Source organism: Scyliorhinus canicula, chromosome 1 (assembly GCF_902713615.1).
Source record: "Scyliorhinus canicula chromosome 1, sScyCan1.1, whole genome shotgun sequence".
NCBI classification, from domain to species: domain Eukaryota; kingdom Metazoa; phylum Chordata; class Chondrichthyes; order Carcharhiniformes; family Scyliorhinidae; genus Scyliorhinus; species Scyliorhinus canicula.
The window spans coordinates 41,828,081-41,845,180 of NC_052146.1; the positions used below are offsets into that span (position 1 = coordinate 41,828,081).

Below are 17,100 nucleotides of genomic sequence, written 5' to 3' on the forward strand. Positions count from 1 at the left end.
CGGAAGTGCAAACTATACACATGGTCCCTGGCGCTGCGGCAGCAGTGCTAACCACGACCACTGTGGTTTTTACTAAAATCCGCTCTTCCCAGTCTTTTTGCAACTTGTCTATTTCTTTGCCCATAACAAACTTGAATTGTACCATATTGTGGTCGCTAACACTAACGCTCCCACCAACACATCAACCACCTGTCCAGCTTCATTCCCCAGAATTGGATCCAGCACTGCATAGTCCCTTGTTGGACCCTCTATATATTGAGCTAAAAAGTTCTCCTGTATACATTTTAAGACCTCCACTCCATCTAAGCCCTTAACACAGTAACTATCCCAATTAATGTTGGGAAAGTTGAAATCACCTAATATTATTACCTTATTAATTATTTTTACAGACCTGCGAATTGCGCACATATTTGCTCCTCAATTTCCCGCTGACTATATGAGGGTCTACAATAAACACCTTGAAATGCAGCTGTCCCTTTTTTTTTGTTCCTCAGCTCTACCCACAAAGCTTAATTTGATGTCCCCTCCAAGATTTCATCTCTCCTTACTGCAGTAACTGACTCCTTAACTAATAATGCAATGCATCCTCCTCTTTTACCCTCTCCTGTCTCGCCTGAAGATTCTATACCCCTGGATGTTAAGCTGTCAATCCTGCCCCTCCCTCAACCATGTCTCCGTGAGGCTCCCATATCATAATTCCACGTGACAATCCCCCCCCCCTTAACTCCATCCGTCTTACCTGTAATACTCCTGGCTTAAAGTAGAGGACATCCAGTCGTCTTACTCCCTTGAAACTTAGTACCACTGTATTCCCTCTGACTTAAGATCAAATACTGGTGACTGGTGTTACTTATGAGCCTGATCAGATGGAAGTAACAGGTTTCCTATCCTGAACCTTCGTGAATCAGTTACATTTCATGACCATTTGGCCACTTTCACGGATATATGTGGCATATTTACAGTTCAATTTTACAAATTTTTGTGGCAAGTTTTCAATTTGTGACCTCTTGCCAGTTCTTTAATCTTGCCACTCACTATGTCATTGTACCCATTGCATTCTTATGTAAAAGTTTCGTTTTTCATGCAAAACCTCTCTGATCTTTGGTCCGTCTGGCAGTTTGAAGAGGCAATTTCCCACAATTTAGTAATAAACTGGCAGTCTTGTTTGTAAAGCCCTTTGGAAAGCTTGGAAAATGGGACTGGCAGAAGACCTTTGCTAATAATATGTTATGGTTAAGCTGCGTTACGAGGCAGAGGAAAGGTTGCTTTATTTTAACCGGTTTCAGCTTTATTTAACCAGAGAGTGGTCACTGCTCACCACTAGTGACCAATTCACTAAAAAATAATAAATATAGGTTTCATGACATCTATAAAGAAAGTTAAATCAGTGAAGAGCAAAAGTATACATGGAACTATTGTCTTCAAATGGTAAACATTGGACTTCACTACTTGACATGTATGTTTCTGTGATTTTCCAAGAAGACGTCTTCCATGATTAACTTAAGTGTTACTACACTGACTGCCCTATAACTTTTTTTTTTAATTTAGGGTACCCAATTCATTTTTTTCCAATTAAGGGGCAATTTAGAGTTGCCAATCCACCTAGCCTGCACATCTTTGGGTTGTGGGGGCGAAACCCACGCAAACACGGGGAGAATGCGCAAACTCCACACGGACAGTGACCCAGAGCCGGGATGGCGCCTGGGACCTCGGCGCAATGAAGCAGCAGTGCTATCCACTGCGCCACCTTGCTGCCCTATAACATGATATAGAGTTGCATAGGAAGAATTGAATTGATCAATTGAAGTGTTTACACTGATTCAGTTGATGCCAACGAACCCTCTGGCAGTTTTTAAAATTCTTTTTTTTTAGTTTAGACTACCCAATTATTATTATTTTTTGTCCAATTAAGGGGCAATCCATTGACACTGTACATTTTTTGGGTTGTGGGGATGAGAACCACCCAGACACGGGGGAATGTGCAAATTCCACACGGACAGTGACCCAGGGCTGGGTTCGAACCTGGGTCTTCGGCGCCATGAGGCAACAGTGCTAACCACCGTGCCGCCCTCAGTTTTTAAAATTCTATGTTACTCAATTTTTATATTGTTTGTGATTTGCTACATCAGAGTAGTGTTTATTGGAAATAGATTCCTTTTTCAAAGGGTGTGAGATGAATCTAGAAACTGATATATATTGTACTTTATATCTGTTTCAGTAAGGTTTTTAAAAGCCTGGATCAAGGTATATATTTGTTGCAGTAATATTATTAAAGAGCCCCAAGTTGAGGTATCCAGACTGTGGGCACAATCCAACTGCCACACTGCGCCCGAAAAGCAGCTCGCAGTGTTGCTGTTTAAAACCAGGAGACCCTACTCCTGGGATCTACCCAGCTCGTCAGCCTCCCGAGATCACAAGACATCGCGATTTGCATCCCACCCACAATGGGCAGTAAACCTCACTATAATGTGCAGATTTCTGAGGCACCTGAGACTTTGGGATTCAACCTCTTTGTCTCCTAGATCTCAGACGAGCGCTGTTCAGCACTGGCCCCACAAATGGGGACCAGATGGAATGTCACTCATTCGGAACCCTCCCATCGTGCATTTGGGCTGGGGGGGGGAGGTCGGGGATTGTTTCAGGGGCCTTGGATATTGGGGCACCATTTTAAAATGATCTCACTACAATAGGAGATTTGGGAGCTGAGCTCCCCACTGAACAAAACGGGGCTATGTGCGGCCTTGGCCGCGTGTTCCCAGTTCAGGTCCTTTATTCAACACAACTGGTGTATTGCCATGTGTTTCTCGGCACTGCGAACCCGCGCTAAATGCACAAGCTAGGAGACTTTGTTCCCTTTTGGGAGAATCGTGTCCTGTGTGTATGCTAAAGCTGCAATTAAGAAGTCATAAACGGTGAGATCATGATTCATTCCAACCATTTACTTGTTTACATATAGAGGGTTAATGAGATGTATTGTTATGATTGCTGGTGACTCTCTGGAAAATAGATAATTTATGGGGAGTTGTATTTAGTCATAGCTAAGTAGGTCATGTGACATTTTAGCGGGATATAGATCATATTAATGGGAGGAGCCAGGCCTGTCTGTAGATTTGCAGTTTGCCATCGGATTTCAGTCTGACGAGCCCCAAATTTTAGGTTGAACAGTTTTTCCAAGTGCTATTGGGTTAAGCATCTGCTTGAAAAGAATTCTCTCCAAAAGTCTACACAGCTGAGCCAATAAGACTGTTTTTGTTAACTTTATTTATAAGTGACATTTGAACTGTGTTGGGTTGCTTAATTGGAGCCAGTAGCAGCTATGGATAATAAGTTCAAATTTTTCTTTGTGTTTAACTGATAATTGTAAACCTATTTTCTTTGATAATGTGATTAATTCTGCGTTTAAATTAAAGTTTGTTTTCAGATTAAAGATAGCTATTGGTGAGAGTAATCACTCCTGGGGTGAAGTATCCTTTCCTCATAGTTTTACAAATTTGGAAAAAAAATTGTTCAGGTTCTTGTCTATTGTCCTAATAAATGTTCTTGTCTGGTCCCGTATCCTAACGGGTGTATATTTTCATAGCAAACAATTTATTTCAACCTATTTGCTGTGAATATTGGTGGCTCCCTTTAGTCTGCATTAAAGCAATATTTTCCAATTTGCTATCCATGAGCTGCATGTTGGCAATTGGGAGTCCAGATATGGCCAATTATTTTAGTAATAGACACTCATCATTGGGAATGTGATCTTTACTCGAGTCCACATGGCGTATACGTGGGATCATCAATCTTTTGTGCATTTGTTGATGGAATGGTAAGCTGAAAAGAAGAATGTGCAAGTGTATGGGCACTTCTTCCATCGGGCAAGAGATACGAAAATCTGAGAACACGCACTAACCGACTCAAAAACAGCTTCAGGGGGCAGCACGGTGGCACAGTGGTTAGCATTGCTGCCTACGGCGCTGAGGACCCGGGTTCAAATCCCGGCCCTGGGTCACTGTCTGTGTGGAGTTTGCACGTTCTCCCCGTGTTTGCGGGGTTTCACCCCGACAACCCAAAGATGTGCAGGTTAGGTGGATTGGCCACGCTAAATTGCCCCTTAATTGGAAAAAATAATTGGGTACTCTAAATTTTTTTTTTTAAACAGCTTCTTCCCCACTGTAACCAGACTCCTAAGCGACCCTCTTATGGATTGACCCAATTAACACTACACCCCTGTATGCTTCATCTGATGCCGGTGTTTATGTAGTTACATTGTGTACCTTGTGTTGCCCCATTATATATTTCCTTTATTTTCTTTTCATGTACTTAATCTGTTGAGCTGCTCGCAGAAAAATACTTTTCACTGTACCATTTTGGTTATTGGTTACTACTTGTAAGTCATCTACTGAAATGGTGTGTGTAGGTGGGTGCAAATATCGGGCTCTAGCAACAGTTTAGAGAGGGGACCTGTCATAATGGTTAGCTGAAACAATCCGAATAATTGCTCCAAGTGAAAAAGCAAACCAAACAAATAACGCTTAACAGCATAATAAATGGGGTAACTAACAGGGAACTTCATTGTGAAAGGCAAGCATCCTGGATGGAAAGTGGGGTTTGATATGTGCATCTCGCATGAGTCTACGTTCTCGGCAAGATATCTGAAGTCAAGTTTTCTCAGTATTTGCTGTGTGATTAAATTAATGTGAGAATTCCATACTTTTTTGACAGAATGCAAAGTTTTGCATGGGATCATGATGTATGTTTGGTGATGTTTCGAGTAAAAAGAAGTAAATCCATTTTTTCTTTATTCTTTCATGGGATGCAATCATCGCTGCAAGGCCACCATTTGTTGCCCATCCTAAATCTTAAACTGAGTTGCTTACTGGGCCATAGAACCATTGAAAAGATACAGCACTAAAGGGAGCCATTCAACCCATCTTGTCTAGGTTGACACAAAGACACCCAGATGCCCTTTGTAAACCCATCTTCCTGCACATAACCCATAGCCTCGCAGCTTACAGACTTAAGGTGCAGATCCAGGACAAGAATTCAGAGTCTTTGCCTCCACCACCAACTCGGGCAATGAATTCCAGAAACCCACCACCCTCTGATAAAAATGTTTTTCTCCCATTTCCTCTTTAATCCTTCTGCCACTTAGCTTGGATCTATGACCCTGGTTTTTGAACTCTCTGCTGAGGGAAACCTCTACTCCTCACAATTTTGTATAAGTGGGTCTAGAGTCATATGTAGGCCAAGCTGGTTTGCCATGTGCCGCCATCTCCCCTGTCCTGGATTTACTTCTATGTAAGGTGTTTTCCATCAGAATTATTGTATGTGGTGAGTGTTGCCATAGCTGCATCTGTTGGCAAGTTAATAATTTCTATTGGACAACAATGCATTAAAGGAAAATTTTGCTCCTTTACAAAGTGTTCTCAGAAGTTAACAGTTTCCTCCTGCCCAAGGGTGACACAGTGGTTAGCACTGCTGCTCACGACACTGAGGACCCGGCTTCGATCCTGGCCTCTGGTCACTGTCGTGTGGAACATAGAACATACAGTGCAGAAGGAGGCCATTTGGCCCATCAAGTCTGTATTGACCCATTTAAGCCCTCACTTACACCCTATCCCCATAACTCAATTACCCCCATAACCCAATAACCCCTCCTAACCTTTTTGGACACCAAGGGCAATTTAGCATTGCCAATCCACCTAACCTGCACGTCTTTGGACTATGGGAGGAAACTGGAGCACCTGGAGGAAACCCACGCAGACACGAGGAGAACGTGCAGACTCCACACAGACAGTGACCCAGCAGGGAATTGAACCTGGGACCCTGGTGCTGTGAAGCCACAGTGCTAGCCACCTGTGCTACCGTGCTGCCCATTTGCGCATTCTCTCTCTCTGTCTGTGTGGGTCTCACCCCCACAGACTCAAAGATGTGAAGGGTAGGTAGATTGGCCATGGTACATGGGGAGGTGGTGGCATAGTGGTTGTGTCACTGGACTAGTAATCCAGAGACCCAGAGTACTCTGGGGTCCCAGGTTCATATGCCACCACAGCAGATGGTGAAATTTTAATTCAATAAGAATCTGGAATTAAACTAGTGATGACCATGAAACCATTGTCAATTGTTGTAAAAAAAACCATTTGGTTCACTAATGTCCTTTTAGGGAAGGAAATCTGCCATCCTTACCTGGTCTGGCCTACATGTGATTCCAGATTCATAGCAATGTGGTTGACTCTTAACTGCCCCTCAAGGGCAATTGGGGATGGGCAATAAATACTGGCACAGCCTGCGACGCCCTGTCCCATGAATGAATAAAAACAAAATTGTCCCTTTATTTGGGGGGGGGGGGGGGGGAGCATTGGGTACTCTAAATTTATATTTTTAAAAAAGTTTCCTCCTGCACCCAAAAATAAAGTTAGTTATGCCATTCAGATGATGACTTTACAGCTTAATGATAATGGGTGAGTGTCTGACATACTTGCCCCGTACCTACATGCTGAACCAGTAGGTTAAATCGGAGAACATGTCACAACTCAACTGGACAGCTGGTGTGAGTCCATGGAATTTTCTGTCTATTTTAATAATACTACATGGAAAGTAACTCTGGGGAATACAATGTTCCAGCAGGTGTGTACAAAAAAATTTGAAACAAAATGTGAAATTAGCTTAATGATTGGCATAAATGGTTTGTGGTTGAGGTGGAGAATCAGCCATGATCATATTGTAACAATAATCTTTTAATGTCGCAAGTAGGCTTATATTAACATTGCAATTAAGTTACTGTGAAAATCCCCGAGTCGCCACACTCCGGCGCCTGTTCGGTTACACTGAGGAAGAATTCAGAATGTGCAATTTACCCAACAAGCACATCTTTTGAGACCTGTGGGAGGAAACCGGAGCACCCGGAAGAAACCTACGCAGACACTGGGAGAACGTGCAGACTCCACACAGACAGTGGCTTGATGGTGTTGCAACACAGCCTAATATTTAAATCAAACACTTGGGTAAAAGTTCACACCATTGCTGTGTTACCTAAATAAGGGATTATTTTAAACCTTGACATCAGTAACCACTTCTCAGTGAAGGGAATGTAAATGAAGTTGGTGGTGGTGGGATTGATGGTGAAGGGAATATACCGACCAATCTGGTGTTTCTTGCACAGTTTTTTCCATCAGTCAGTTTATTAATTTTGTCCTTGCATCTTGACCCAAGTACCAGCTTTACTAAGCATCTTTAAGATGATGGGCAGTTAAGTTTGGTTTCTTTCTTCGAAAAAAAAATAGCTTTGCAATTGCATTTTCATCACAAACATGATATTTTTATGGATCTATCTGTAGAATCTCTAAACTTGTATTTGTTTGTTGTAGGAAACACATAAAGTGTATAGACAAAAACTTGATGAACTTACAAACCTTCAGACTATATGTAGCAACTCGATAAGTAAACAAAAAAGAAGAATAAAAGACCTCGCCTGCAACCTCCGAAGGTAAATAAATTAATGATGAGCACATGTATTTCAATACCGTTTTGTAATGGAAATTGCAAGTCATGTTTTTTGTACTGTAAAATCAAATTTCATATAATTTGACCATCTCCCAATTGCTTTCATAGCCTGATCCCCAGAAATTGCTGATCATTTTATGCTGCTCTGCCATTTGCTTCACACAAATTCATTTCACCCCCCCCCACATGTTATTTTCAAGAACTTTCTGGATTTGCACATCAATTGTCTATTAAACTAACCATAGCAAGTCTGACAATTGCATGTAAAATACTCTTTTAACAATAGGATAATGTTAATGCATTGCCAATCAACCTTTCTAGTCTTGAAAGGGAACAATTTAAAATGTTCAATTTTATTCCTAAATGTTTTTTTATTTTAAAGTGCCAAATGCGTTTCTTTCCAATTACGGGACAATGGTTTGGCAGACCAGAGGATGGGGAGAGAAATGCAGCACGAGTCTTGCTGGGGTTACTGTCCCACCTCTACTCGCACACAAGACAGACAAACATACAGGGGTGGAAAGGGGCAAAAATAATCAGGATTGAGATAAAACAAAGATCAGAGTCCTTGCTTTTGATGGTGTTCTCTTTGCAGCAGGCTGTCGTCCCAATACACTGAGCGGCTGGTGTACAGTTGGTGAAGGTCTTCTTGCAGAAACATTCATTCAGCACTCGCAGGCAGTAGGATTTCTTCTGGAGAGACACTTTAGCCTTTATTAAACTGGGCCCTCAACTCGTGGTCCACCTTTGAGTCTACTTATCTCTCAAGATGCTCTGTCTCACATCAAACTCAGTTTCCACTGTGTTTGAATCTCAATCCTTTGCGGTTTCAATAAAATGACATCCAGCCTGAAAGAAAGGACTTATTACACCCGAGAGATTTCATCATATCAGAGAAAGTCAGAGATACAACTTCCAGGTTCTGAACCAAAAGTGAAACTAGAAAACAACCCAGCCTCATGACAGGGAAACATTCCATAGAAATCAAAACCAAACACCACTGGTTATCGACAAAGCCCAGCATTTCAAACCACTTCATTGGCTGCCAGCCAAGTCAGTCAAACTGAGTCATCACTGATCTCTCCTGCTTGAATTAAAAGCAAAGCCTGAATTAAAGTCACAGGCCCATTAATCATCTGATGATAAAAATTGTAATAGTAAAAAAGAAAGGGGAAAATAGGGAACAAACAGGGTTTAAACAGAGCAATCCTTAGTTTAGACTTTGTCCTGTAGTGTGTGCACTGAATGCTGAAATGCTGAGGTTACTTTGGCGATTTGATAAAAATGCTTTGTCCCCATGCTTGATGGTAGTATAAGGTAAACAAAGTGAAAACTAATAATTCCACCCATTTGAAGTGGCCTAGGATACTTTGCATTTCATTACAGTTTATAAAAACTGATATAATTACATGATTCCTGTCGCAAAATAATTTCAGACATTTTTGTCTGATAGATAGAAACGAGATACATTTGTTGGTATATCTGTTTCCTAATCGGGTTAAAGGGCTAAGATGTGCAACAACTTAAAAAACTTGTTTTTCACACAGGTATAAACATTCTGCTAATGTAGAAGAAGTTGAAGTCATACAGAAACTTAATAATGACATCAAAGAGCGGCGCAATGTTTTCTTTGAGATGGAAGCATTTTTACCCAAGAAGAATGGGTATGTTTTTCCTTTTTAAAAATCTTACATAAACGTGTTCGAAGCACATTATTGGCAGTATGGACTTGCATCTATTTCTCCACAAACAATCCCAGCTTTTAATCAACCTAGTATGAGTCAACACAACTTTTTTTTCATTGCATTCAATTTTGTATTTATTGATTCAATTTTGTATTTTTATTGATTCAATTTTGTATTTATTAATTGAGATTTTATGCTCGAGGTGAAATGTGTTAAAACTGGGTAATGCAGCATTTTCTTTTTGGGCAGAGTGTTAGCTTTAATGCAGAGCAAAACTCATCTTGCCTAATAATGAGCCACAAACTCAGAAGGTCAGCTGGTATTGTACAAAGTGTGGCATTTTTCTTTTTGCACATCAGCCAACCTTGGTACAAGATACTATGTTTTCCCTAAATATTAGTTGATATGTGCAGTTTTTTTTAACTCTGTAAAAGTTCTGTAAATTTGTAGTTTCTTTGTGGAATTGATGCAAGACTATTTTAATGTATTCATGGTATTTCTAGTGCTTCCTCACTCGCAGCCTTGCAGTGGAATGGTGCACTTCAAGAGTCCGATCACGTGGCACCACCAGCCACTTGCGCAGGCAAACAGGCAGTGTAACACAGCAGCCTGTAGTGTTAACGTCTTCCATTGAAGCTTTCATTTGTTTGACCTCTTGAGGCCTGCAGACTTAATATTAAAACGACCACATTGAAATTGGTGCCAAGGTAGATGAACCGTGTTTATAGGCAGCCGAACAAAAAATAATTGTCATTACACAAAAGCTGGAGACACGGGAGCCAAACAATGGTTGCAACCACCGGAGGAACCAAGAAATCATTGAGGAATCCGAAGAAAATAACTTTGGAAGGAAGCTCGCCACCTACTCCACCCAAAATGAAGTGGGTAGCTGTGAGTAGCAAGTACTCTGCAACAACAAATTTAGAGCTGGAGCTGTTGTAAAACATAAAAGGAAAACTGGCTGAGCTCAAGTTTGCTTTGTTTAGGGGGAAAAGGAAGCAAGGTAGTTCTTTAAATTCATGGCACGTGTGTGCACACATATAGGTCCTTCCATAGAGAAAAATTGGGTGGGGGTGGGGGGTGGTTTGAGGCTGAGATTGTTTGATGAGAGGGCAGCACGGTGGCGCAGTGGTTAGCACTGTGCCTCATGGCACCGAGGTCCCAGGTTCGATCCAGATCTGGGTCACTGTCCATGTGGAGTTTACATATTTTCCCCGTGTTTGTGTGGGTTTCGCCCCCACAACCCAAAAAGATGTGCAGGTGGATTGGCCATGCTAAAATTGACCCTTAATTTGAAAAAAATAATTCGGCACTGTGAATTTTAAAAAAAATTAATTAATTGAGATTGTTTGATAAGAACACAACGCGATGGAGCTCATACACAGAGAGATTCAACTACTTTACTTAAGCGAACAAGATAGCAGTAGATATAAAAATCCCAATTTTCCTGAGCATAATGGAGGGGGTGGGGCGGAGCCTGGTACAGTCAGGAAAGTCAGGCATGAAAACCTATGATGAAATATGGCAGGGCCACTATTCACTGAAACCATTAATCATCACAAAGGTTTAGGTTTCAGGAGCGCAATCAAGAAGGTGAATCGATTACAGTTTGTAGCTACCCTGAAAAGACTGAACACTGAGAATTTGGGGATGTGTTAAACGATACCATCAGCGATATATTAGTCTGTGTTTTAAGGAGTGAAGCTATTCAAAAGTAGTTGTTAACCGAAAGCAACCTGACCTACAAAGAAAGCTTTGGAAGTTGCTATTTTCATGGAATTAGCAGTCAAAGAAACTCAACCGTTGAGTTTGAGCACCAGAATTCACAAGATGTCAGTCAAAACCTGAACACGGACACAGACCTGTCATAGGTGTGCAAAAATTGGGCACTAACTGAATAAGGTAAAAAGCATCCCCGTGGTACAAAAAGGACATGAGAAGAAACTTTATTCACATTCTGAAGATGAACTGCCAGTAAAGATACTAGCTATTGCTTGTGAAAGGGTTATTTCGTTGGCATCACCTTTGCACCAGCATTGTTCCAACGAGCTATGGACCAAATTGTAACTGAATTAGAGAAAGTTGATTGTTACTTGGATTACATCATATTTACTGGAAAGAATGAGGAAGAACACCTCCGCAACATAGATGCCGTACTCTAGAGATTGGAAGGTGGGCAGCACGGTGGCGCAGTGGTTAGCATTGCTGCCTACGGCACTGAGGACCCGGGTTCGAATCCCGGCCCTGGGTCACTGTTCATGTGGAATTTGCACATCTCTCCGTGTCTGCGTGGGTTTCACCCCCACAACCCAAAGATGTGTAGGATAGGTAGATTGGCCACTCTAAATTGCCCCTTAATTGGAAAAAATAATTGGGTACTCTAAATTTATTTTAAAAAAAAGAGATTGGAAGGTTATGGATTAAGAGTCCAAAAAGACACATGTGAATTTTTCCAATGTTGCTTCAAGGAAAGACCTCAGCAGCAAACTCTTGAGTGAAAGCCATATTCCACATGAAGACTTGAATTTTTCTTACAGGCAGGTTGTCTCCTTTGGGGAATGAGAGTCATCGTTCTACCTCTACTACTAAGAAAGTGTATTAAATCAATTGCATGGAGACTACTGTGGTGATATTGCTTGAATGAAGGAGATAGCCAGATGTTATTGTTGGTATCCAGGGCTAGATGCCAAAATTGAGGAGAAGGCAGGAATGTGTATTGAAGAACCTGACACCATTAATGCCATTACGCCCGTGGGAATGGCCAAAAGAGGCCTGGCAACAGATACATGTGGTTATGCTGGACTGCTTGAATAGCATATGTTACTCATTCTAGTCGATGTTCACTCGAAATGGCCTGACGTTGCCATCGTGAAGACGGTGTCAGCAGAGAAGACAATTGAGAGATTGGGTGAAATCTTCATTTGGTTACCCTGAACAACTTGTGAGTGATAATGGGCCACAGTTCATTTTGCAAGAGTTCATACACTATTTGAGGAGAACAGAATTCAACTCAGCCGATCCACTCCTTTATAGTGCCACAAATGGGCTGGCAAAATGTTTTTTGCAGACGAGCAAACATTCGTTAAAAGTATCTAGAGAAGGGGGTGGCATGGTGGCACAGTGGCTAGCATTGCTGCCTATGGCCCTGGGTCACTGTCTGTGAGGAGTTTGCACATTCTCCCCGTGTCTGCGTGGGTTTCACCCCCACAACCCAAAGATGTGCAGGTTAGGTGGATTGGCCATGTTAAATTGCCCCTTAATTGGGAAAAAATGAATTGGATAGTCTAAATTTTTTTTTAAAAGTATCTAGAGAACAAAGTTCATTGTCAAAATGCTTGAGCCAATTCCTGCTCACGTACAAGAATACTGCATCCTCAACGCACAGCATTCAATTTGATAAAACCACCCAAGACAAAAGATGTTGTCGAAAAAAGCAGTAGGATCCGGTCACCTGACAGGAGAACAAGGCTTTCTTCGCCAGGATCAAGGTGTTCTGGCAAGGAACTATACCACAAGTGAAAAGTGAATATTTGCCATCATTTTAGTATTGAACAAACCGTTCTCCTACACTGTACAAACCCAGGATGATGTCATATGGAGGAGTCGAGGGATCAACTTTTGGTGAAAAGAATCAATCTGCCAGAGACTGAACCAACAAAAAGTCCAAATCAAGCTGTGCCAAGAGATGACCTTGAACTTCCTGAGAACCAATTGGGAAAAGCAGTACCTTGGTTGAGTCAACCTCCGAATACTACGTTGACTCTGGGTAAAACGACCACTGATGACATCCAAACCAAGCCAAAGACACCAGAGGTTGCAGCAAGCACTAAAAGATAGATAACTGAAGTTTGCTGATGGCCTCCAAAGCATCTGAAATGAAAATCGCTTATTGTCACGAGTAGGCTTCAGTGAAGTTACTGTGAAAAGCGTATTGACTGTTGTTGGTTGATAATGTTTATTGTGTCAGGGTCCTTTTTGATTTAAAGGGGGAAGAAAATGTTGTGTATTCATGGTATTTCTAGTGTTTCCTCGCTAGCAGCTTTGCAGTGGAACAGCGGCACTTTAAGAAATTGGTCATGTGACATCATCTCCATTGGGCATTTGCGTGGGCAAATGGGCAGTGTAACATAGCAGCCTGTAGTGTTAACATCTATCTTCTAATAAAGCTTTTTGTTTGTTTTAACTTTGAAAACTTTGAAGCCTGCAGATTTAATTTTAAAACCACCACAAGCTCCAATTTTTGATGTCGGTGTTCATATTCCAATAGAATATTTGAAAAACAGTTAAACTCTACATATTTTAATGATTTTTTTTCCTTTTTCAGGCTATACTTAAACCTGGTGCTTGGAAATGTGAATGTAACGCTTCTCAGCAAGCAGGCTAAGTAATACCAATTTACTACTTAGTCTGCCTTTCATAACTATATTCAAATGTGCTTTTCAATGCTTTTGATCACTCACTTTGCTTCTCTGATAGCTTTGTAAAAGAGAGTTTTTTATATTTTGTTTTCTTCCCTTTTGTGAAGGTTCTAACTTCTCCCAGAGTATGATTCCATGAGTGCCATCAGCCCCATGGCATTTTATCTAAGAAGCCATTCATCATGTGTGAATTGAGAGTATGTCAACAGAATGTTTTAACTGCCGGGGGCATCACAACCAAACCCAGTCCTGGGTTCTTAGCTGACGTGCGTACCTGCACTTTCTAACTGTACAGTATGAGTAAGAACTCTGACGTATTTACCCGTGCCCTCCAACCTCAGGGATTCTAATGTAAATTTATAGTGTTCCAATCAGACTACTCAGCACAGACCAGGAATCGAACCTAGTAACCTTTGGTATATTTGGAATTCCTTTAATTTGTACCGAATCAATGTTTTGTGAATTTACTACCAGTTACCAGCCACATTGAACACACTCTTTAGTTCTCACTTCACTCATTAGTCAATTTCTGATACTGGGATTTCCTTTCAAAATGAGACTGTCCACTTATGTTTCCACCCCTTTCCACTTGTGCTTGGAACAGGAGGAATGACCAGTTCTGGTGGAGAGACGGGAAGCGCAAATTACTTCCTGTTGTTCATCACTTAGTTTAGCCAAACTCTGTAGTAAGTTCAGAGAATCTAAATTTAAAATATTGCAAAACGTCTTGCCATTTTATTCCTCCCCAAAAAGTGCCATGTGACATCCAAAAAGTCACCAAGCATGCTACTGAAATGAATTTGGCACGTAATTTCCTGGACTCCACCGTAACATCTCCAGCATTTAGTTGAGTAGGTTCTGGGGTTTTCTCCTAACTGAAGCTCATTGATCCTCAGCTGCTGGTAAGGAAATCATAGCCATACAAAGTAGCAATCCTGAGACCCGAGGAAGAAAATGTTTGAAATTTTACCGACATTCCTGGTTTACTTGTGGACATACCAACAGTATTCTCCACATACTTCATAAGCCAACCATCAGGAGCAGCAATGACATTATGGGCGAAAGCAGCGTTACACCAGAACACAATTGCCACTCATTGCATCAATGTGCAATACTGTTCCCAATACATACCACTCCATAAAGTTAATTTAGTATTGGCCTATTTTTTCCAGTGAAAACAGTGATGAGGCTAGTGATGCTACTGTTACTTGGATGCAATTGCTATAGAAACTTCAGCCAAAGAGCAGATAGGCAGTTAAATGTGAATATCCAAATTGACTGTCCAAGTTGCGCTGTTCTTTTATTAGCCTCGTGAAAACAATATCTTACTGCCTGGTCCATTATTGAATTGCAGAAGTTGCTTTGTTTGTGCAGTAGATACAAAACAAACCTACCACTAAGTTAAGCTTCTTCTCTCTCTCTCTCTCTCTCTCTCTCTCTCTCTCTCTCTCTCTCTCTCTCTTCCCCCCCCCCCCCCCCCCCCCCGTCCTGTATCCTCCAGGCCGCCCCCCCCCCCGTCCTGTATCCTCCAGGCCGGTAGCAGCGGAAATTCCCCCACCTGCTTCCTCACGAAAGCCCGGATCTGCAGGTACCTATTGGTATTCCCTGCGGGCAACCCAAATTTCTCTTCCAGCACCCTCAGGCTAGCAACAGTCCCGTCAATAAACAAGTCCCCCATCCTTTTAATACCCGCTCTGTGCGAGCTTAGGAACCCACCGTCTATTCTACCTGGAACAAACCTGTGAATGTTCCGTATCGGGGTCCAGACCCTCCACCCTGTGCCGTCTCCACTGACCCCAGATCCTCAATGTCACCATCACCACCGGGCCCGTAGTGTACCGTGTCGGTGGGAGTGGCAGCAGTGCCGTTATCAATGCCCCCAGGCTAGTATCCCTGCAAGACGCCTCCTCCAACTGTTTCCACGCCGCCCCACACCCCCCTCCCTCTACTACCCATTTCCGAATCATGGATATATTCGCTGTCCAGTAGTAGCTGCCCCCCCCCCCCCCCCCCCCCCCCCCCAAACCCGACTGCACTCTAAGAACAGTCGCTTAATACAGTTGCTTGCCCACACAAATCCCGTGATAATCCTGTTCACCCGCTTGAAGAAGGACTTGGGGATGAGGATGGGAAGGCACTGGAAGACAAACAAGAACCTGGGGAGGACCATCACCTTCACGGACTGCATCCTGCCCGCCAGGGAAAGCGGCAGTATGTCCTACCTCTTAAAGTCCTCCTCCATCTGATCCACCAGCCGCGCTAGATTGAGCTTGTGCAGGACATCCCAACTCTTAGCCACCTGTATGCCTAAATAGCGAAAGCTCCTCTCCACCATCTTAAGCGGTAGCTCTCCCGAGTCTCTTTTCCTGGTCCCTCGCATGTATCATAAAAAGCTCGCTTTTCCTGACATTCAGCTTTTACCCTGAAAAGTCCCCGAAATCTTTAAGGATCTGCATGACCTCCCCCATCCCCTCCACCTGATCCGAAATGTACAGGAGCAGGTCATCTGCATACAGTGAAACCCGATGCTCCTTCCAGCCCCCTCCAGTTTCTAGACTCCCTCAGTGCCATGGCCAGCGGCTCAATTGCCAGGGCAAACAGCAGGAGGCACCCCTGCCTCATTCCTCGATGTAGCCTAAAGTACTCCGACCACAGCCGGTGCGTCGACACACTCGCTACAGGGGCCTGCTACAGCAATTTAACCCACCCTATGAATTCCTCGCCAAATCCAAATCTGCCTAACACTTCCCACAGGTACTCCCACTCCACCCAATCAAAGGCTTTTTCCGCGTCCATTGCCGCCACCACTTCTGCATCCCCTCATTCCAAGGGCATCATGATCACATTCAGGAGCCTCCGCACATTCGTGTTCAGCTGCCTGCCCTTCACAAACCCCGTCTGATCTTCATTGATCACACTCGGGACACAGTCCTCAATTCTGGTGGCCGGGATCTTGGCCAACAGTTTGGCATCTACATTAAGGAGCGATATCGGCCTGTAGGAGCCACATTGCAACGGGTCCTTATCCTGCTTAAGAATGAGTGAGATCAGAGCCTGCAACATCGTTGGGGGAAGGATTCATTTTCCTTCGCCTCGTTGAAGGTTCTGAACAATAATGGGCCCAACAGCTTTGAGAATTTCCTGTAAAATTCTACGGGCTATCCGTCTGCTCGACTGCATACCCTCCAATTCCTTAACCAATTCCTCCATCTCAATCAGGGCCCTCAATCCCTCTACCTGCCCCTCCTCCACCTTGGGGAACCTCAGTTGGTCCAAGAATCGCCCCCCAAACCTCCTCCGGGGGTTCTGACTCAGACAGTTTACCATAAAAGTCCTTGAAGACCTCATTGATCCTTGCCGAACTCAGCACCGTGTTACCCCCCTTGTCCCTAATTCCCCCAATTTCCCTGGCCGCTTCTCTCTTCCGCAGTTGGTGTGCCAGCATCCTGCTTGCCTTCTCCCCATACTTGTACACCCCTCCTTGTACCTTCCTCCACTGAGCCTCTGCC

General features: G+C 42.9%; 1 protein-coding gene across 3 annotated transcripts in view; it reads left to right on the forward strand.

Moving 5' to 3' along the window:
* Positions 1–17,100, forward strand: part of tmem120b (transmembrane protein 120B) — a 102,559-nt gene that overhangs the window by 42,472 nt on the left and 42,987 nt on the right. For all 3 annotated transcript variants that reach the window (XM_038789494.1, XM_038789512.1, XM_038789503.1), the window contains 3 exons: positions 7,353–7,471; positions 9,036–9,152; positions 13,498–13,557. In XM_038789494.1, coding sequence (XP_038645422.1) covers positions 7,353–7,471; positions 9,036–9,152; positions 13,498–13,557 — 296 coding nt within the window. The remainder of the gene's footprint in view (positions 1–7,352; positions 7,472–9,035; positions 9,153–13,497; positions 13,558–17,100) is intronic.